The following is a 23,625-nucleotide window of genomic DNA, read 5'->3' as shown; positions in this document are numbered from 1 at the left end:
TCAACCTTTTCCCCCTTTCATCTTCTTAGCCTTTTGATGTTGCTTTGAATCTGCGTGTGCAGTGTGAGCGGTTAATAGCTGTAAGTATCTTCACGCGAAAGTACTTTTACAGTAGCTGGCGTCCACTTTTCATTTCAGTGACTGAATTTGTTTCTTTGCTTTTTTCTCTCTCTCTTGGCCATGTGACTGTCATTAAACAACCATTAAGTCTATTGAATGTTATAAAAGTATTGAAAATAATTATAAAAAAATAATGAATTATTGTGTGACTCAGTGTGTTGAAAGTTGGATTCATACGAGGCAAACTCTCAATTTTGGGGGAGTTTCAGACAACTCCTTTTCTGAGTGACAGGTGTAGTTATGTGGCACTGCTACAAAAGCATGAGGAAAAAAAGATGAAACATAAGGCCTTTGTGTTCTGTAATTTGGCTACTTTTATTCGAGCATGGTCATTTCCAAGAGAAATTACAAATGAAAAATTCAATAATACTTTTACAAAGACATTTCAGGAAAGATTTTCTTCAGTCATGGTATCATACATTGTATCTTAACAGTCCCTCTTCATTTTTTTTAGCAAAAAAAAAAAAAAAAAGATGAAGAAAGTGGAATTTTTTTAGTTAAAAATACAGTGTTTTCACAATATTGTATAAAAGTTCCCAAATTTGGAATTTCCAGTAATTGGAAAATAAAGGAAATAAAACAAATAATATAGTTGAAAATTTGCATTTCACAATTAATGTTTCAAAACACAATAAATGCTCTCTTTACGTAAAATTTGCCCCAATGATCAACGCCAAGTTCATTTTTACTAAAATATATCTATATATTGAAGAACTATAATACTGTACACTACAGTATGAAATAAATAAAATTAGGAAATATAAAATGGGCCACATAAATAAAATGTTATTCAACCTACAAACAAAAAGAATGCAATTTTGTTGTTTCAAAAAATTGTTTGGTGTAATACTGACAAAAGTTAATGAAATAAACCTGAAAATTGCACAGACATATGTAAACTAAGGAGCTGCTGCCTAGTGTCCTAATACTGACATGGGTGCTTGAAAGAGCAAGGTGAGCTATCTCTTAATACCGAAGCTGGTGAAGAGGTAACATGTGTCACCCTCCTTTCACACAATACAAGGATGGCACTTGCAGAAACACACAGATTAAAAGGTTTGCATATAAGGCTTTTTCTTATCAAAAACACCTTACAAAGGCTTTCTCCTTCATTGTTCACACGATCCTTCCATCTACTGTACTGTACTGCCAAACCGTTTCCCCATCCATTTCAAGGTCTCTTTAAGACTTCAGTATCTTAAAAATCAAACAGGTAATATCTGTTAAGATCCTTCACAGAGAAATTCCGAGGCCTAAAACTGTGTGGCTAGCTGGCCTGACGACAGGGCAAAAACTATAGACAACACATTAAGTGAAAGATAAGTAATACAACCGATGGACTGTAGCGTGGACACTACTGCTTTTTTCAACACTGTATAAATATATACATAGGCAATACTTTTTTATTATTTTTTGTAGTGATTATAGAAGCGAAGTGCAATTTGTACAAGTCACTAGTTTGTGCTATAAAGACTATGGGACACAGAGTTTTTAGGATGTTAGCACCACACATATTTTTAGGCCTTAATACTGTACAATTTTTTAAAAATGGATTCATTTATTCATTTTTCATTTTTGCATAATGCAGCCTCTTCTTACACAATTCCCCCCACCCACCCCAAAATCAAACTTCAAATCAATGTCTCCTTCGGGCAGACATATACAACCACCACCCCTTGAGTCCTTCAATACAAAGCTTCCTAGAAGCTTCAGGCACGTGCATGTACAGCTTCAACACAGCAGCGTCAAAAACCAAGCAGGTAACAATACTGAACAGAAAAGTAAGATGGGAAGCTTTTTAAATGCAGTAGTTTTATTACATGCCATCCTCCATGTTGTCCTCGTGATCCGATTTGGTTTCTGTTTTCCCGTCAAAAGAACTATCGTCCATCGAGTGCTCGCCGTTCTCCTCCTCATCCCTCAACGTGTCTGGATCTGTGTCCATGCTCTTGTTCTCGCTCTCCTCTTCCTCCTCCTCAAAGTCCTCTTCCCTACGTCCTATTTTCGCGTACGTTCCTTCAACTTCCTTTTGGCGATCTCTCATGCCTCCGTTCATCCCGCCCTCCCTCAGAATGCCCTCGCGGTCCTCCAGGTCGGGGTAGCCCTGAGGAGTCATGCCCTGTAAGTAGGCCCGGCTCAATAGTAGCTCTGTGGGCTCTAGGTGGCCCTTCTCCCGGGCCTCTCTCTCGGCCGCCTCCCTCTCCTCGGCCTCCCTCTTGCAGTAAGAGTAGCGGTGGTTCATGTGCTGGGAGTAGGAGCCGGAGTGAGAGAAGCGCTTCCCGCACTTGTCACACTGGTACGGTTTCTCGCCCGAGTGCAGTCGTGAATGTTCTATAAGGTGGTGCTTGTGTTTGAATGCCTTCTTGCAGATTTGACACTGGTGTGGCCGTTTACCTGAGGAGACACAAAAGGGAGAGGAAAGCAGACATGAGTTTCCCCGCTCGCTACTTTGTTACTACATTTCACACAATTATAAACATCAAGAGGAGAACAAACACAAACTAAAAGTACATTCAGATGATTCGAATGGTACGAAGCAACTTGAGCTATCATTACAATTTCCATGCCAGCTGTGTCGTAACATATTTGTTTATTCCAAATGAGGGGATAAACAGCTTAAATAAACCACAGGGTCTGTCATGTGTTGACATTATGAAGTTCCCTCCTATCGCTAAAGCATGGAGGAACAGAATCACAAACACCTATTTTTCGGCGTAAGTGCCACACTGATGGAAGCAACATAAATAAACCACCGCAAACTAAACAAACAGAAAGCTGTGACAAATAAGTCAACAAATAGGAGATGAAAATGGACTCCTATGGCTACCCTGATGATCTCAGAAGAATAATTGTAGTTTCTAGACGCCTCTGTCCCTCAATTATATTGGGACTCATCTCTACTCACCATGCAAGATGGGATACCCTGAATGCAAAAGTGTGAGACGAGAAACTCGAGTCGCCCTACATTGATGGAGTGTCATTTCATTACATCACGCTACCAAATGATCTGGCTAAATAAAAACTCCCCCAGCAGCCAGCAATGGTGGCTGGTCATGGTGTATATCATGGGGTGGGGAGTCGGGACAGTAGCACCCCCTTTTTGAATTTACTACACCTCAGCAAATCCGGAAATATAACAGTCTATCTGACACAAATCATAAGACAGAGCTTCTCCTTTGGCATTTCAATCAGCTCGTGCCGCCAAAACACATCTGGCCAATTCCTAGCCACAAACAGCCGTGGAATGCCTTTGACACTTTCCATAACTACCGTTCTTGCAACACACACCTAATACCACAACCAGATCAACTGCAGGCTACATCAAGCATGTTCTGCTGCGTGCATGCACAGAGTCATGTGTGCGAGGAACGACGCAACTTTTAGTGAAAGAGTTTCATTGTGGAAAGTGCAATTATTTTATTTATTTTTTTAAATTAAAAAAAATGGCATCAACACACACATTTTCAGTGGGTTAAACCGATCGATCACTGATTAGGGTGATGAGTCAACAAAGGACCGTTCAGGTCAAGTGATACTGTCAGCAGTCTGTCTCTGTCTCCTTACTAGTTATATGTGGGTGCGCCGAGTGTATTTTGCACATCATAATAGGGTTCATAAAGTAGCATGTGACGGATATCATTAGGAACGGCCAAGGATGACATTTACTTCAGACAGTGCCCTCATGCATTACGCAAAAGCAACGACGCAACATTTAGTTCGGAACTTTCTATCCCATTTTTGATTTGCGCTCATACACGCAGAGAAAAGGCATTTCTGGCATAACCCCGATAACGTAACGTCTTTGCACGACATATTTGAGCGAGTACATCTAGTCGCCCCTGTCAATGAAGAAACAAGTTAGGTCTGGATTTTACACACAACTGAAGAAAAAAGGACAAAGCGAGAAATAAGTGGGGAATGAAACCAAAATGAAACAATTGAAAGGGTTTAGTCACACAAAACATTATAAATGAAAGCAACGGGGTAAAATAAGTGTTCCGGAACAGTATATACCTGTGTGTTCATATTTGTGTCTTAGGAGGGAACTGCTCTTCTGGAATGTTTTGTCGCACAAGTCACACGCGTACATACCACTTTCTGTCTTCTTAATCTTCTTCCGGGACAGACAGGAGTCTGAATCGGTCATGTCATCCAGTCCTGACATGTAATCGGCTGTTCCGTCGAGCAGCTCCCCCTAGAAAAGGACACGTTTATCAATCCACACATGTCAACTAAACACAGGTACCGTGCCTCCTGATGTTCGCCTGCATGAAAGACAGAGTGGAACTTCCTGTTTGGCCTAGTTGCAAACACCATTACAGACCTCAGGTGTAAATAAGCAAATAAATATATAAAAAGCGGGCTACATTGTAATTACATTGTAATGGTTGTGAATCAACCCTGAATGTTTTTTTTTTTTCAATCTCCATATATTTGAATCCACATCAGTTTAATTTTATACATGAAAGAGTTTTAATTCTATACGCATCTGTTCTTTATAAGGGATAATGAAAACCGAAAGGCATAGACTTAAATGAATTGGGGGAGAGTATTATTACATTAGAAGAGGTCATAATAATAAGAAATAGCCCTTTGCGGGCCATATTGTCATATTCTTCTCATTTCCAACTCATAATGATTAAATCAAGAGGTGTTCTAAATGGCCAATACGAAGACGCACCACTGTTCTCATTAAGAAGTGCTCGCTCTGGTCTGACAATGATTTTGGCGGGGACATTGTCTTTCTTTACACTGTTTTTTTAAAGAACAGAGCGACTATCATCCCGCCATCAATTTGAGCTAAATGCCCGTAGCTGTATTTAAAATCTTTAAAAATCTAATCTAATTTAATAACTTAGAATAGGAAACATTATTAATACTTTTTTTTGTTATCAAAATGGTTCCCTCTATGTTAAACAGCCTTCAGCATTCAGTGGGAATGAACACGGAGCCTGTGCATTATTAACCTGCATGTAGAAACTCATTTTGGCTTTAGAGTGCTAATGTCTTTCAAATAAAATACAAGAAAGTGGCAGAGAATTGGAGTCGGAGTCAGATCCTCTGTGCTGTGTGCAGCTCCGGGGCTTACCCTTTTCCTATTGCACAGATCATGTACACGGTTTCCCACACACAATTCACAACACACAACACCTAAGGAGAAAAAAACTAAATAAACTAGGCTGAGACAGATTGATTTTTAAAGGGTACCTAGTCTAGGTTTTACTCTGGAATAGACTACACTGAACAGCTGGAGACGTGATGCTGCCTGCACTCTGCGGTAAGGACAATTCACGGTGGAGTCTGGCAACAACTGAATCCCCCACATCATAACCTCTTCTCAAACAGCAATTACATGCTGATATCGCTAATGACGCCTGCTTGGAGAACTGAACGACTCCAGGCGCGTTTGACAGCTGGTTATCTACCTGACTGTGTTTTCTCCCTGGTTCAACGTGCTGCAGGTGAGCATTTGAGCTCAATAGAGTACCTTTTAATTAGTGGCACAATGAGCAGATCATTTTAGAGAATTTGAGAGGAGAGGGGGGTAGAGATGGAGGGAGAGAGAGAGGGGGAGAGAGAGAAAGGGGTTAAATATGGAGAGGGAGAGAGAGAGAGAGAGAGAGAGAGAGAGAGAGAGAGAGAGAGAGAGAGAGAGAGAGAGAGAGAGAGAGAGAGAGAGAGAGAGAGAGAGAGAGAGGGAGGGGATAAACCGGAGGCTTAAAAACTAAACCACAAGTAGCTTATCTATTTACCTGGAAACCAGGCTTTCGCTGGTATTTTCTCCTCTGCTGCTGCTGCATCTCAGCAAAGGTAGCTGCTCCTGTTGCATAAGTGTAGGCCATGTGTGGTAGGAAGCTCATATGATCCAGCCCTGGGTACGGCCTCAGCCCAGGCATGCTGGCCTGCATCGGAGACATGAAGGTGGCAGGTGGGAACGCGGTCTGTTGCGGAAGCGACGTGTACATAGGTTTAGCACCGAAGGGGTTCATCCCGAACAAGGGGCTGGTACTTTTGTTGAAGTCTCCATTGAGGTGGTTCTGGCCTCTGCCTTCAAACTCCTTCTTGAGATAGGCCAGGTTAAGTGGCTCTTCGAAGTTTTCTCGTGGGGAGGGAACACTGGAGTGGTCGTGGTGGTTAATACCGTTTAGTTTAGGTCTGCTCTTCACGGTCATGGCGTGTTTGGGCTCCTTCATGAGCTTTGGCAGTGACAGGTCCAGTGGTTGTTCAGGCAGGTTCATGTTGAGGTTCAGGTCCTCAGACATCAGGCTGTTTGGAGTATAAGAGCTACTCTGGGAGTTTTTGGAAGATGTGGAGGAAAGGTTCAAAGGAGAAGGTGTGCTGCTCCTTGAGAGGTGGTCCATTTTGGAGTGGTCACCCATGTGTTTGGTGTGTCCACTGAACGTGTTGGCTTTCATGAGTCTGAGTTGGTTCTCACAGTTGTTGACGTTGTTATGGAGCTCTGCTATGGAGGGGGACATTATATGGTGGTCACGGTTGCGGTCACGGTCATTACACTTGATCAGGGACACTGGGGATCTAGCTGCCATTGAGTCTTTAGTGGGAGTGTGGTTGTGGTTGTTTGTGGCTAGAACCATATCTGCATGGTTGTTCCTTCGTTGTTCTAGTGGTGGAGTTCTTGGGGTGCCGTACTGGAAGACTTTCCTCTGTTCGAACCACTCTTTGACGAATTCCTGAGGAAGGCCGACCGCTATAGAGATCTTCAGCAGTTCCTCTGAATTGGGCTCCATGTTCATAGCGAAGTAGGCCTTGAGCACTGACATGTGGTCCTTGTACGGGTTGATGGGGCTTTTCTCAGACAGCATGGACGAGAGCAGAAGGGCATGCTTCTCCGTAAACATCCCCTGTTTTGTGGGCATAAGGTTCTCGCTAGTCTGGAGAACTGTCTTGATCTCCTCATTCATTTTACACAGGTAACGTTCATGCTGATGCAAGGGAATTGGACCTGGGAAGGCTTCTTTGCAGTATTGGCAAGAAAAGGGTGTAAACATAATGTTGTTCTCATGCATCTTATCCTCTGTACCTAAATCTAGCATGTGGTTGGATTTCTCGCGTTTGATAGTGCTAATTTGCCTCTTTGAGTCCGTGGTCAAGCTCTGGAGACAAGCTTTGGCTTCGTTCACTTTTTCTAATGTGTAGTCGATGATGCTTTTAGTAGCACCGTTATGGCTGACGACTGGCAGACCAACCTGGTGACCCCCCTGTGACGTCAGTCCCTGTTTCTGCTCCTCGATCTGGTTCCCGAGCTCCTTCATGTAAGCCTTGAGCCTGGAGATCTCCTCCGGTTTGCAGTCCATCTTCTGCCTGCACACAGTGTTGTCCACGATCTGGAGCACCTTTTGGACCTCGCTCAGGTTGTTGCTCAGGGACGGGTAACCAAGGAGCTGTTGTTCGATCCCCACCCCCATGTGCTGCATGGGGCTCTGGGCTGAGCAGTGGATCCCTAGCGGGCTGCTATTTCCCCCCATCCCTCCGTTCATGAAGGGCCCAGGGGCGCCGAAGCCATGGGAGGCCATCATAAGTTTGTAGTCGTTGAAGTCGAGTGGTTCTGTTTTGATGTTCAGGTGGTGGTTGTTCTGGTCCTGGTGGTGGCCCAGGGGCTTGCCGTTTCCGTTCCCGTTCTCTAGCTTGTGTCTCAGCTGGTTGATGGCGGTGTTAGTGGGGGAGGACGAGGCTGATGTAGGGGAAGAGCCTGTCTTCATGTTGTTGCGCATCCTCCCGTTGACTGCTATAAGGCCGATGCACTTCTTGCTGCTGATGTGCGAGCTGTAGGAGCCTGAGTGGGAGAAGCGCTTCTTGCAGTTTGGGCATTCGTATGGCTTCTCACCTGAAAAGAGACAACGTATACTTTTAAAAATATCTGCCATAAACACATTTAAATGGCATAATGAACACACGTATTCTCAATTATTAAATACAAGTGGGCTAAGGGAAAATGTATCAACAATGAACACCTTTAATGAATGCCAAACTCAAGTGTTAACACTGAACTGCTCAATTGTGAGATTGGCAGATAGAAGGAAACAAAGTAGCTCAAGTCATCCATTGGAACAGTGGGAGAGAGAAAAGAAAAAAGGCAATCGATTTTTGCACACCCTGTGCGGAGTTCACCACAGTCTTAAATCAAGGTTCTGCATATTCTAAGAGGAGTGCACAGGCCCCCTTGCTACCCACCACTGTGAATCCGCAGGTGTTCCTTCAGATGGTGCTTGTATTTGAAGGCCTTGCCACATTCTGTGCATTTGAACTTGCGGTTGCCAGCCCCCTGGTTCAGCAGTTGGTGCTATAGGGAAAAGAAGCAGGTATTGACATGAGTTCTGCTAACAACATTACAGGGGGAAAAGAGTTCACTAAATAATCACAATTGACCGACAAGCCAAATGTCTCGCGTTGCTACACAGCCCATCTTGCCTCTTTCTACCTCCAACTCCAACGAGAGAGTACAAGAGTGGCGCTGATAACAGAGGGAATCACATACCTTTTCATTTCCTGGCTCTCGAGCCCAGGAAGCATGCCTTTAGAATTTGGCAGCCAATAAAATAAAATAAATGAAAGGGGCTCTTTAAAAAAATATATATATAGTTTCCCCCCTCATTAGAGAAAAGCAATCTGATCTACCTTTATTCATTTGGGGGTAATCACTCAAAAGATATTCTGACTATTTCACAAGAAGTCCTTCCCTGTATTTCACATACCTGCAAACAACAGTAATTCTACATGAAGAAACAACACATTTCCATAAATGTTGAAATGTCTTAATTGGAACAGATTTCCACTAATCATTTGAATCCTCAAACGTCTCTTTAATAATCTTAGACTACGCTGGATAGGATGGGCCTAGGCCTTGATTCTCTGTTCAAAGGTAAACATCAGTTGCGGCCCCTCAAATTTGCAATTCAAACAGGGGGGAGGCCTCTGCCTGTTTAAAAATCCAAATATAATAGTAATAACAACAACAATAACAGCGCACGTGTAAACGGGGGGGGGGGGGGCACAGCAGGCGTGCACAATTAATTCTGAGTGGGAGGTGAACACGTTAAATGCTTAGGCAATACAAAAGATCTCTCAGCAGCACTCGCTACGCAGGCAGGCGTAGCAGAAAGATGCAGCCAGCGTCCTGATCCAGCCTGACAACTGCTGGGGTGTGCTGACTCTACCCACATTCCTGGGGAGACAGATGGCGTAAGGGAGGACACAGGGAGGATTGTTCAAATGGCAGCAACCTTCAAAGATCGAGCAGGAGTGGGTCTGTCTGTCGGTGGGGCCGCCGAGCGCCAGTCAGGGACCCCACCGCTCGTATGTTGCTGAGTTGCATAAACAAACGGCAACAGCTGCTTTGGCTCCCCCTGCTTCCCTCTGAGGACCGCAGTAAACTTTAGTTGTGCCAATAAGATACAATCATTCTCTAACCTTAATTGTCAATGGCACCAATACCAGCAAATGTGTTTTTGGGGAGAGGGGGACATGCTATCCTAGATGACTCAGGGAAGGTTAGGGATGGGATGGGATGTTGGATGGTGTTGTCGGGGCGCATGGGCTGGGTATTCAAATATTATTGGCTCGTATTAATGACATATTTTCTCTTGATTGGTTAATTGGATAAGGAGAGTTCTAGGTTATTTTCGAATTTTGTGTGGTGTTTATGGCGAGGGCATCTTTTCCTAGGTAGAGACAGCTCTCACGGGACATGGGATTGGGACGTGCCTGTAAGCGATGACACAATGATTCACTAACTTCACAACACATTTTGATCTTTCTTTCTTCTTTCTTTTGTACCCCAAGAGGACTTAAATTGTCACTGCCGGTTTTGTTCAGATTCACTTATTTTTAAACATGGTTGGCAAGCAAATGTAACATCTATGAATAGAAGGTGTTTTCTTTCCACACAGGGAGTTGGATTAGATGCATGGAAATTGCCAACAAATTCCCAGGTTAGTTTATTTTTTTTTTAAACACATTGAGAGTGAGTGTTTACGCAATGTAAGGAAATGGTGGAATGTATGACATAGTACTGCATAAAGGAAATGCTTGATTTTAAAGAACATAAAATCTACTAGTTGAAGTTAAATTAAGGAGCAGATAAAATGTCTAAATTGGAAATGAACATAATCATTCGATCGTGAACATAAGACGGCAAAATCATATCAGACGGGGCCATCAAAAAACCATTTAGGGCCTCAATTAAAGTTATTACCATTAAAAGATCTGCATCTCCAAAATGCCATGAAAAATTAATAACGACTGCCAATCAAAATGATATCATTTCCTCCAAGGGATCATAGCACATTAGAAATGAAGTGATAGGGGCATATGATCCTGGAAGTGATTGAAAACAGCAACCCCAAAAAAACGGAGAAAAAAAAAACGAGGGCATATGATCCTCACCTGATCTCTGCCGGGCTTGTGCGTGGCCATATGTCGCTCAAGCTGAGTGCGGTAAGCAAACGTGTAGTTACACAGGGGGCAGGCGAAGTTCTCCTCGTTCTTCTCGTGGCGGTACTTGATGTGCTCCTTGAGCGATGTCAAGCGCTTGTAACCCCGGTCGCAGTAGGGGCAGGTCAACAGTTGGGCGAAAGCATCTGGAGTTCCAGGTGGCAGGTCTGGGGGGGACGGGGACGGGGACGGGGACGGGGGGGTTGGGGAGAGAAAGCGGTCCAAAAGGTCAGCAAATCAATGGCAGCTAATGGGCGTACTGCCCGGAATGGTATGGGAGGTATCACTGCAATCTGCTCTACAGAGTGCCGTCGTCTCAGGCTGGCATCCATGCCCCGACACACACACACACACACACACACACACACACACACACACACACACACACACACACACACACACACACACACACACACACACACACACACACACACACACACACACACACACACACACACACACACACACACACACACACACACACACACACACACACACACAGCCCCTCCTTTTTTTATATCACATACTAAGACACGTGAAAATTCACGCGTACTAAATTGAATGAGCTTTTAATTGACTGATACACTTCCGAATGTGTTGCATAACATACATTTATCTTAGTTAAGTAATTGTGTTTTTTCTTTGACTTTTGATTTAAGACACAAACTGAACATGATATCTGATCTTACATTGATATTTGACAAATGTCAGTCGGAAATAAAGCACCTTGACCTGGTTTTTAAGAACACTACCTTACCCACCCTCCCCCTCGTCCTTCCTTGCTCCCCTTAAACCATAGTCCCCTCGCCTAATTGCTTTTAAGTGGCTTATTTAATACCCCCCCCACACACACACACACACACACACTTTCATAATTTCTGAAGTACAGATCATAAATCCATTCTAATTCAATCCCTGTTCCCCCGGGGTCTGGGAGGTGTACTATCTTATTTCAGACCTCCGGCAGCTGCTGCTGCTTAAAGACTGGAGGACCGAAGGTAAACACAGAGGCATCCAGTGAAGAATCTGTGAGACCAACAGCTGCCCATGTCACTGTGCCACAGAGACCAAGAAGAGTCCAGCCACACCACTGCTGCTCTGTTCTCTTCTGGGGAACGTATGTAGCAAGAGTCTCAAAGGAAGAGTGCTGATCCCGGATCAGCTCCCCCATATCCATGTAATCATATTCATTGTGATCTAAAAGGCAATACCCGATCCTAGATCAGCACTCCTACTCTAAAATGCTTCAAGCATATGGCCCCAGCTCACCCCTGCCCGTGTAATCTTATCCATTGTGATAAAAAAAAAACATACAGCCCCTGTCTATGGATTCGTACCATTTTCCTCTTGGCCGTTTGTTTCAGACGCTTCGGGCGTGCCCATTCGGGACAGCTCCTCTCCCTCGGGTGCTTCTGGGTAAATGATGGCAGTGTCGCCCCGCTGCAGGTACTCAGCGATGCTGACCACGTGGCTCTCCTCCTGGAGCTTGCTACGCTTGGCGAAGAACTCCTCAAACTCGGAAGTGCAATCAACAACATTCTTAACTGGAAAGAAGAAGAGAACGAGAGAAGGAGGAGGGAGAGAGAGAGAAAGAAAGAGAGCGAGACAGAGAGAGAGAGAGATGGGTTTTTTTTAAACGGATTCTTCACTCCCCAAAAGAAATGTGTGTTTCAGCAAAACAGGGAACATGTCGGGTCTAACTGTGATGAAGAAACACCACAACAGACATTAAGAATACATCTGAATTACTGTTTTATCTTTTCACACAACAGCCTCTAAAACAAGAAATATGAGTTGAAGTACCACCTTAAATCATGGGGAAAAGTATTTAAGATAAACAGATTGTATTCACTTGAAGCATATTACCAGTGACACAATAAATGTGGGGAACACAATTTAAACTGGTCAAAATACTTGTAATGTTCCGTATCATTCTTGACAATGAGAATCACTTGTATTTTACTATGTTGAATCTTTAAGATTAGCGAAAGACATCCATTTATTTAATTACGCCTCAGCGTTTAAGCCTCTCGATTAACATTTTATTTACACATTGTGTAGCAACAGTACAAACAAATCCCCTGTGTATTGACTTCCACACAAGGGGTCAATAAAAGGCTCTGCTTAGTTGATTGGCTGCGGAACAGATTACTGATGACAAACCACAATGTTGCACAAAAAAAGCTTTAACCATAGTCAAGAAAACACTTTTTAAAGCCGCCTTTCTGGAATTGCTGAAGTCACACATGACGTCTTTTCTCATATTCTCCAGTCCCCTCTTCTCGTTGGGGAATCCCAAAGCTGCGGAGTAGAGATAGCTGTGGCTCCAGTAGCAAACAAAGCTAATCAAGAATCTGCAACCTTCGTTATTCAACAGAAGAGGATAGAACCTCAAAGGTTCACGTTCATTCAAAGCTGTGCTATACAGCATTGCAACAATCTGAGGCGAGTCTACATTCTATTGCACCCCCACCCCCCTATCATATCACTGTTATAACACTCGTCACATAAGACATTGTCGTGCTAAATGTTACAGGGCGTCACACAAACTGCTTTATTTGACTGGATTTAGATGGTTACTTGTTTAATTGGACATTTCCAAGCCAAGGTACATTTTTTTATATTGTGATTTGTTTGGCAGTGATTATTTTACGGGCCCAATTTGTGAAAGGTCAAGGTAGTGGATTCGGTTGTCAAAAGTGGCATGAAAATGTCACTGGTGCTGCCAAAGGATCTTTTATGAAATCGTATGAAACAACTACGAACTAGGCAGCTTGATTTCCTGCATTCTCATTAGGACTTTGTGGGAACAATTTGAGAATCATCTAATGTACATTTAGAGACAAAACTGGGAGGATGGTTGAACTCTCTACTTGGATTCACATCTCACCGTTAAACAAAATGTGTATCTTAAGGATTAGAAATACATTCAAAAGATCAAACATGGACTAGGAATCTTCTATCTTCTAATGAAAAGAAGAATGGAAGATTCCTAATGAAATGCAATTTAGGAAGTCGCTGTATTGCCAACAACCTACAAGCTCAACCTCGTAGTGTCTCCATTGAAATTTCCCCTCTAAAAAAACAGAGGGGCTACTTTCTTCTCTGTAATAGAGGAAATCACCTGGATAAAAGAGTGCTTACAATTTTCATTTCTTAAATGAAATCACATGTAATCCAGTGGTGGGTTTTGGTCTTCCAATGCAGTGCCACTACATTGTTTCCATGACCTCAATGTCCTGAATGGAAACATTTGCGGTGTCTAAATTTCCACACCAAAAAAAAAAAAAGTCACCACACATGCACAGGAACGCGTGTGCAGGAACGTGTGTGCAGGAACGTGTGTGCAGGAACACGTGTGCAGGAACGCGTGTGCAGGAACACGTGTGCAGGAACACATGTGCAGGAACACATGTTTTTTTATTTATTTTTTTGTTTTTTTTACCTTTATTTAACTAGGCAAGTCAGTTAAGAACAAATTCTTATTTTCAATGATGGCCTAGGAACAGTGGGTTAACTGCCTGTTCAAGGGCAGAACGACAGATTTTGTACCTTGTCAGCTTGGGGATTTGAACTTGAAACCTTTCAGTTACTAGGCCAATGCTCTAACCACTAGGCTACCCTGCCGCCCCAAAGCAGGAACACGTGCAGGAACACATGCTCACACACACAAAATCAAAAAAAGATATAAAGAAATCAAAAGAAGAATAGAAGATTCCTAAGGAGGGATGCCCGTTATGTGGTGAGTATTGTGTGCCGAGGCCGGTTGTCAGCAGCGGTCGGGATGATATCACGGAGGGAAAACTTAATGCCCAAGAGACTTGTGGGTGGAAATCAGCTTTGTTTACTTAATTAAAAATGGCAGGTAGGATTTGGTTCCACAGTTTTGTGTAGAAAGGACCATGCAGGGACACTAATGCTCTACACGGACACAGAGACACACAGCCACCCACACAAGGATTGGAAGGGTGGTTGGTCTCGGCCTTGTCTTTCAACACAATACAGATATAGAATCTTCATTTGAGACAGTTTGCTACAGCAGGAAAATAATAAATAAAATAAAAATAAATGTGAATTATTATGTGGATTATAATGAATGGATTACAATACATTTTGGTCCAGGACTATGCTTAATCTGTGTCTGGGAAACCGGCCCTACAAATTTTACATTTCCTTCATTGCAGAAAAGTTCTTCTGCAACAGGCTGATCAAAGAAAGATCCTACATCTGTACATCAAATCACCTCACAATGGATTAAAATCAACTCACCTGTACCGTTTCCAACCGTCTGAAGAGTGGCGTCAGGCCCCATAGTGTCATAATCATCTTTAATTTCATCTGTGGAGAAAAGTGGGGAGGGAGGAGGGGAGGAAGAAGGGAAGAGGAGGAGAAGAGAAGTCCAGTTCAATGTTCAGTGCTGTAGTGTACCAAGCAAACCCAAGCCCCACAATGAAGCCTTCAGAGGAAGGTACGGAGATATAAAGGGCTTGCTGTGTTGCACTGTGCCAAGGCTTTGTGTGGCATTCTAAATGAATGCTATCATCAGAAACAGACAGAGCCTTATTTACCTTAAAAACAACAACAAGCAGTGGGAAAGAAAGCTGCTCTGTCATTCCGGGGGTAGTGAGAGTTGCCAGAAAGAAAGATGAATTCAAGAAGCCAGCCCCATCCACCTGAACAGTCAGACAGGAGTAACCGGCACAAAAGGCCTTGCAGTTGTTATTCCCTCACTGTCACACTACTAACAATCTACACGCGGCAGAAAAAAGGACAAACTATACAGGGGGGTTTTCACAGAAAAAAGGACAAACTATACAGGGGGGTTTTCACAGAAAAAAGGACAAACTATACAGGGGGGTTTTCACAGAAAAAAGGACAAACTATACAGGGGGTTTTCACAGAAAAAAGGACAAACTATACAGGGGGATATTCACAGAAAAAAAGGACAAACTATACAGGGGGTTTTCACAGAAAAAAGGACAAACTATACAGGGGGTTTCACAGAAAAAAGGACAAACTATACAGGGGGTATTCACAGAAAAAAGGACAAACTATACAGGGGGTTTTCACAGAAAAAAGGACAAACTATACAGGGGGTTTTCAAAGAAAACGACAAACTATACAGGGGGTTTTCACAGAAAAAAGGACGAACTATACAGGGGGTTTTCACAGAAAAAAGGATGAACTATACAGGGGGTTTTCACAGAGAAAAGGACAAACTATACAGGGGGTTTCACAGAAAAAAGGACGAACTATACAGGGGGTTTTCACAGAAAAAAGGACAGACTATACAGGGGGGTTTTCACAGAAAAAAGGACGAACTATACAGGGGGGTTTTCACAGAAAAAAAGGACGAACTATACAGGGGGTTTTCACAGAAAAAACGACAAACTATACAGGGGGTTTTCACAGAAAAAAGGACGAACTATACAGGGGGTTTTCACAGAAAAAAGGACAAACTATACAGGGGGGTTTTCACAGAAAAAAGGACGAACTATACAGGGGGGTTTTCACAGAAAAAAAGGACAGACTATACAGGGGGGTTTTCGCAGAAGAAAACGTGGGCTGTGGGCTTAGACCCTATTACCAATCAGCGTAATGCATAGTCTTAGGAACACCAAAGGCAGACTTGCATTTTTGTCCTGGCACAGGTAAGACAGCCATAAATAAAGCACCCCAGATTGACAGACAGGCTCATAAACAAGGGAGGGAACAACTTTGGACATTGGTTGGTAAATTCTCTTGCCGTATAGGTGGCAGCGAACAAGAGGACATTGTTGGTGTTCAAGTCCACAGACAATTAACTTAAGGAGTCCTCTGTGACTCCTTTCTTCCGTCCTGTCTTTGAAAATTAAATCAAGGTACTTCCGAGAAGATAGTGGCTGGTAATAAAATGGCTCCTGTCTCTCTCTGTTTCTCCTTGTTTCAGCCATGTGATTTCTATGGTCTCAAGGATACTGTGTTGCCATGGAGGGGTAAACAAACAAATCAATGGATTAAGGGAAAAGAGGATTTCTCTTCTTTACTGTCTCTTGTATCTTGGACTTGACAGAAAAACATTTTGGAAATGAGTTTGAAAAGTAGCTGACAAGCTATGTAAAATCTTCAGAATAAAAAGTGAATTAGCAATCACGAATCAAATGCAGAATTAAAAAAAAAACATTTATATATATACATACTGTATATTTTGGTGTAGAGCGAAAAATCTGTTGTTTAATGGTTTGGTTCATTAAGCTTTTGGGTTTGTTCTGTTTCTTTCACTTGAAGTGAGATGGTTTCCTTCTGCACCAAAAATATATCTATATTTTTTAACAGCCAATAGCTTCAGAGAAAAAAATGGACTCTATTGAATGAAAAGTACTCAACTTTCCCTTGACATGAAGCTTGACTGTGTGGCGGAGAAACTTGCCAGCCATTTTCATTTGCATATGAGGGGGTTTGGAGTGCCGTTGTCTTCTCAGTAATGACATCAAACCAGGCTGCACTCTAAGGAAATGGCCCTTTAACAATATTGTTGAAGATACACTGGAGTATTGTGAGCAATCAAAAAAATCCTCCACCACAGCCACAAATATAATTCTGGCGTTTAAGAGACCAGCATATATGAATAGTTACTTTTTTTGTCATTTATAATTTACTGAATGTTAATCGAGCTCCCTTTTCCTCTTGCCCTCGCGTTTCTTTTTTCCCTGGAAAGTGGGAGAGTTTGCATGGATGCAGCCATTTTGGTTTTTCGCAGCCTTTTGTAAATCCAATTTCACTGCATATTTTTTGTTGTTGATATGACTCAAAAGGAGCACAAGTGGGGATTTTGCTTTTCGTTCCCTCTCTACCTTGAACAGTCCCTATTATCTGTGTGAGGTCAAGGAATGAGAGTGAGGGAATTTCCAGCAGGAGGTAGGCTAAGACCACGTACACCTACCTCACTTCTATGGCCCTTTGCACAGATCCTTTTTGGGCCATTCCTATTGCTTCTGACAGCTACACATCCATTGGAGAGAGAGGCCGTTTTTATAGTTGAAAGTGTAATGTGAGTCGAGAGCCAGTCTGGTCTGTCTCTGCCTGATAAATCATGCAAGGAGAGGGGGGAGTGTGAGCGAAGGCCCGCGCCTCACTGAAGGACGATGTTTAAGTTTCTGACTGCGACCGAGGAGGGGTCCAGAATACCTTTCCCCTGCCATAAGTCCACCTATTTACTTAACGCCATTGATGCTGTTTGTTTGGAAAACATTCCTATTTTTTATGGCCAGTTACCAGTGGAACAGGGCGCAGTAAAAACAAAGGTCCTCCTCCTCCTTTCTGTTAGTTCTCTGAACGTCCTTGAACAGAGCCTGGCCGGGAGAAGAAAGAGACAAGGGCAGACAGGGGAGAATGCAGGTGATTTCTTTTAGAGTGATAAGTGATGTCATGTATTCCAGCCCACTGTGTCCACCGCCCCATTGTGGGATGAAAGAATGCCAAGGACCATTCTAGAACACAAAACTCTGATTGTGCCGGGCACCGGAAAGGCACAGCTAAGAAGATTTTGCCGTGCTTTTCCGTTCAAAACCTGCCTCCTCCGGACAGAGTACTAAAGCTGACGTGGAAAAGGCAGGGGAGAAAAGCACAGCTTATCTCCGGGGAAAGTTATGTGCTGAGGTATCATTGTAGACAGTAAGGCACCGTGAGAGAGGAAAAAGGACAGTCAAACATAATGCCCACAAGCTTGGGAAAGAGAAGACTCCCATCATCCGCACTAATGAACCACACAAGGTCTCAGAAATATGGCCGACGACGTTTTATCACATGAGAGGCAGATTATCTGGGAATTGCAACATAGTTGAATTACAGACATTAAGGCACCACGGGCTTTTATCAAATAAACAATTACTATACGCTTTGACTACTTGTTTATTTTTGATCTTGATTTATTTGAACATGTCTGTTTTGAAAGAATCAAACCCCATATGATCTGTTACTAACGGGGCAGAAATAGAAACATCCTCCAACAGAGCGAAAATAAGACAGCGATTGTCTGCGACAACTATGTTTCCCATTTGCATGTCGATAATCAGCAGCCACAAGGTGAACTTCCTCCTTTATTCGATAGAGGATCCTTTTTGGAGCGTAATGACATTTCTAGGGGATGAAATATTTCCCACCTTTCCAGCATTCTACAGAGCCCAGTTCACTAGTAGAAATGAATAGGCAACACACCGGCTCATTTAAACGGGACGGTCTTACATGAGAGTTCGCGCTACACTCTGTTTCTGTCACACCGCTGCGAGAATCATTGACTCTTATTATACATGCAAATGGCTATCATAAAAAAACTTTAAAAAAATAATTTAAGATTATTAATGACTTTTGCAGCAGTCTGGCTTCCTTTAATGATTATCCCCTAGCCCTAATTAAAAGTATTTATCTTTCAAGCATCCATGACTAGGCTCTCTGCTCTCAGCGATGCTCAGAATGAAACTAAATGGAAGGTGCCACCAAAGTTGCACGCATCACCTGCCCGAAATCATCTAAACTAGATTATTAGCAGATGAAGCTATATCAATCACATACTGAAAGTCTGATCAAATTGCGATAATATAGATAATCGAAAGAGGGCGATTCTAAGATGCTCTTCATTTTTTTTTCACGATTGAAAAGCTATCTGTTCATACCGTCTGATATAACTCTGGTTTATCTAAGTGAGGATAAAGACGAGAATAGACGTGGTCGGAGATTTTAGCGTTGGGACGAGCCGAGTGCGTTTCAGTCATGTGGGGTGTAGGAATCTCCGACATTCCTCGGCAATCTTACGTGGCACCGACATACGTTTCCTATGTATCGTCAAGTTACAGTAATGTCTCCTGACTCTGCTTGCCCCTGTCAACCCACTGCATGTCAAAATGTGGTTTGATCTCATACACTTCTTATGACTGGCAAGCGCGGTCCATCGATGTCCCTGTTACTGCGGAGGTGGTGATGGTGAAGGGGGGGAAAACAAAATAAATCGGAAAAACATTTTGGCTGTGATCTGCACGCTTTTGTGTGTGTGTGTGTGTGTGTGTGTGTGTGTGTGTGTGTGTGTGTGTGTGTGTGTGTGTGTGTGTGTGTGTGTGTGTGTGTGTGTGTGTGTGTGTGTGTGTGTGTGTGTGCATGATTGCGTGTGTGTGTGTGACACTCACCAGTACCGTCGACTGAGGTGTGCAGCATGTCGTTGTCATGCCAGACATGGTCTACTCCGCTGTCCCTCATGTCATCGTCCTCATCCTCCTTTGTCATCAGGGCATGGCCCACCCTCGGGGATCCAACGTCGTGGTTGTTCAGGCTGCCAGGGCTGCCCACCCCGTTCAGTAGGCCGTCCTCCTCCGATACCAACAGCTTGTCCTCATCCTCTGTCTCTGAACCAGTATCCATCACATTCTCGTAATTCAACGCTGCAACGAGGGAGAACACAAAACAAAACGAGATGGGTCACTGCAGAGGAATTCATGTTTGGTGTTCATTGTACTGACCCTGAAATGGGAAAAAGGTCAAAGAGGATTATGTCCTCAGATGAAGTCATGGTTGCACTGCACTGTTAGGAGCTAGTAACACAATCGTTTCGCTGCACCTGTTATAACATCTGCTAAACTGTGTAAGAGACCTATAAACTTTGATTTGATTTGATTACAGGTTTAGACACATTCCTGTTTGGGACGTGGGCCCTTTCTGGCGGGGGGGGGGGGGGTACATCCCAATTACAACAACACCCACCGCGACAGACTGGAATCTGTAACTTTAACCATCATGGTGTGTGGAGTCAGTCAGCTGCTACGTAGACACGCCAAAATAGCCACACATTTTCTTCCACAGTAGACTGCCTGAGATGCCAACCTAGCTACACCTTTCAGTTGGGGCTCACAGATCTGAAGCATACCCAACGTGGCTGAGATACTCTGCACTTCTGATATTTACAAATGTCAAATAGCCATACCACCCTGGATGGAAATGGCTTAACCCCTCGTCATTTCATCACATTCACCGCTCCTGCGTAAGTGACGCACCAACTGTACTTGTGTTTTTCCCTCAGAACTTGACAGAAATCAACCGTCAAGTCAGATCTTGACAATGATACATGAAACAATACATACAAAGTACAAAGTACCCCTAGCTTCAGCGAAACAGGACCTGCGTCCCGCCCCTTTCCCTCCGTGCCCTCTCCTCTTGTCTTTTTCAGGGAGTGTTTTCAATGAGTCATGGTTTGCGGAGAGAAACACTTGCGCAGTCGAGCCCCGCATTAAAATAACTCACACAAGTAGCGGCCTGCTTGATTCCACAACACTTGGTCCCAGACACATGGCAGCCTCTCTTAAAATAGGCAGCCTGTAAATAAGGGCCGTGAACTCAATTGAAGGTGGCTGTTTGTGAATTAGTCTGCCCTCGCAAAGGGCCGTCTCTCTAGCCTCTCCAGTCTACGCACAAGGCCCATAAATTGTCTGCCCTACGAAGGAAGGCAAAAGACTTATTAGAGGAATAAACACAGGACGTTACCTCAGCGAGAGAAACAGGACCACCGCATCACACACCTCACTGCTAGTTCCTAAAACACTACTCTGGAGAAACAGACTCAAAACAACCGCAGAGGGGGGGGGGATCAGAGTATGACATCATGGGAACCAATTTCAAATGTGGCTATGGCTAGGAGAAGGCGAGGAAAAAGCAGAGTGCAAAAAATGTTTACGGTCCGTTTTAATTGCTGTACTGTAGCTATAAATGACTGCTAAATACAACTCTAAAACCTTCTAAAATTCCAAAACGGAGAAGGGAAAATAAATCAGATATTGACATCTTATATAGCACGGAGAGGAATAAGATTACGCTGAGCGTACACAGTACGTTCATACATGATCTTTGCATAATCCGCGGGTCTGCACTTGCCTTCCGAACAACGGGCGCAAATTACAAGGAAAACGGCTGCGTAGACAGGGCCAGCAGAATCAGCTGACCTGGTTAGAATACCAATTGACGGGGGAAACAAAACCTTTTCAAGAGGTGTGACCACAAGGGTTTAGGCAAGTTCAGACTGGGTAATGCCCTCAGACATGAAAAAAGAGAAAGCCAAAGAAAAGCCAAAAAGAAAGTGAGACATTGAAACTCCTGCTGTGTGGTCCCCGATATACCTTGGCCCACAATTGATAATATGTTATTATTATTATTGTATTCCCCCTTTGGTCCCTTCCCAACTTACCCTGACACCCCCCCCCCACACACACACACACACACACACACCCGAACCCCCCCTTCCTAGCAACACAACGTGCTGTGGACTCCCTACTCCCCTTTCTCCCAGGCAGGTTTCTAAGGGTGGCCTAGCAGGCGGGCGGCAGAGGTTAACAAAGAAGCAGGAGGCCTGGGAAGCTATTACCCCGCCCCCTGAAGACCTGATCTCTGGACACAGCCTGAATACCGACGAATACCCAGGAGGAGTGAATGACATTATCTAAGGATGGACAGGTTTTAAAAGGCCTTTCTTTGCACCCCAAACCTCTCATAGGGCATTTTTCAGTGTGCTACAGGTCCATGTGTAGCGTATAGGTTAACGCATGAAGAGAGGCGCTACAATGTGACGTCTTCAATATGGAGCAACGGACCTGGAGACAATGGACCTCGGATCATAGAGGGGACGTGAAGATCACCCCACCCCCTGAAAACCTCTAGACATTTACAGTTGTCCAAACCAAACCATGAAAAGCTTCTAACGCCAGGTTGGGGGATCTGTGCTTCCATGCAGGTCGACGTGTTTGAGGGGAGATGTAGGGAGTAGGAGAGGGGAAAGTGATCCAAGCTAGAACATTGGCTATCAGACAGAGCATTTACTCGTCAAAGAGCCTGGAGGAGACAGAAATGACCGGGTGCAACGTGTCAATCAAAGAAGCAAGCAGCATTGACTTCAGAAAGCCTGCTTTGTCGAGGTGACATCTCTGACAGACGCCTCAGTATAATGTAAGCACCAGCCTGACGTCGGGCATTGTACTCTGAAACAAAGTCATTTGGAAACCTACTAATGTTAGCCTACACTCTGCCATTATTTTGTTCTATACCTCGCCACTAATCAATCTTTTGTGTTTCTAGACGAGATAGACAAAGAAATCATCATGTTTACTTTCTAGGGCTACGTTTTCTTTCAGATGACACTTTCTATTTTTCTCCTGCTTTAGTTTAAGTGCCACCCGCAACAAAGGCAATTACAGCTGGCATTTTGACTGATGCTACCTGTTACCAGCTGATTTCACCAGCTCTCTTCTTTCTCCTGATTGGAGGTAAATAAAGGGAACGACTTTTACAGATAATTAAAATGACACTTGTAATTGCTCACTTTTTTGAGTCTTGCTTAATATCAGGCTCATACGTGTCTGGCGTAACTCTTTCAGCACTCTGGTATTAGGCTGTCAGGCATACCAGTGCAAGAAGGCCGTTTCAAAAGTGCATTGATTACGATGTCGATAACCTTCCACAATGACTGTTTTTCTGTGTGTGTGTGTGTGGAAGGATGAGAGAGCGAGTCATCCTTTCAACATCTGTGGCAAAACAACAACAAAAAAGGAGGCTGATTGAAATCTCATCAACTTTCTCAAAACAAATTAAGATAATCGACATTGACCACCGATATTTCGACTGTGACTGTTTCTCTGTTTCTCTGTACCCTTATAAAAATGAAAAAAAAGGTCACATCAAGTCATCTAAAACTAAAAGATTCTACCAAAGTGAGAAACAGCATGTTAAACAAACCCTAACTCTCCCACCACGAAATCTGCGTGTCATACACTCAGACATCAACCTCACAACCCTTGAGGCATACACTGACAATCTGAACATACCCAAAGCACACACTCAAATAAAAATACCTTGGGTGACTGTGCTGCAAACGTGCATCTGTGTGCCTACTTTTCCCCTTTTCATACACTCTTCCACAAATCCCCCTCAACGGGCTCCCGAGCTGGGAGGTGCTGGATCTGCACTCGATCCATAACGAACGATCCAGAACAAATATACAAATAACCACTTCTGTCTCATGGAACATATGACACAGGAAGGCGC

General features: G+C 43.5%; 1 protein-coding gene across 6 annotated transcripts in view; it reads right to left on the bottom strand.

The window, feature by feature from the left end:
- Positions 1-414: 414 nt before the first annotated feature.
- LOC124007654 (zinc finger E-box-binding homeobox 2-like) overlaps positions 415-23,625 on the bottom strand; it is a 79,513-nt gene continuing 56,302 nt past the window's right edge. For 3 of the 6 annotated variants that reach the window (XM_046318314.1, XM_046318318.1, XM_046318315.1), the window contains 8 exons: positions 19,731-19,982; positions 14,842-14,910; positions 11,910-12,116; positions 10,525-10,739; positions 8,314-8,422; positions 5,874-7,966; positions 4,135-4,315; positions 415-2,514 (listed from right to left, as the gene is read on the bottom strand). In XM_046318314.1, coding sequence (XP_046174270.1) covers positions 1,937-2,514; positions 4,135-4,315; positions 5,874-7,966; positions 8,314-8,422; positions 10,525-10,739; positions 11,910-12,116; positions 14,842-14,910; positions 19,731-19,982 — 3,704 coding nt within the window. In that variant the 3' untranslated portion in view covers positions 415-1,936. Of the gene's footprint in view, positions 2,515-4,134; positions 4,316-5,873; positions 7,967-8,313; positions 8,423-10,524; positions 10,740-11,909; positions 12,117-14,841; positions 14,911-19,730; positions 19,986-23,625 lie in introns of all 6 variants that reach the window. The other 3 variants (XM_046318319.1, XM_046318320.1, XM_046318316.1) reach the window with 2 other exon arrangements.

Source organism: Oncorhynchus gorbuscha, linkage group LG21 (genome assembly GCF_021184085.1).
Source record: "Oncorhynchus gorbuscha isolate QuinsamMale2020 ecotype Even-year linkage group LG21, OgorEven_v1.0, whole genome shotgun sequence".
In the NCBI taxonomy this organism is placed as follows: Eukaryota; Metazoa; Chordata; class Actinopteri; order Salmoniformes; family Salmonidae; genus Oncorhynchus; species Oncorhynchus gorbuscha.
Note: the sequence above shows the minus strand (reverse complement) of the source record. Positions and strands in the feature narration are given on the sequence as shown.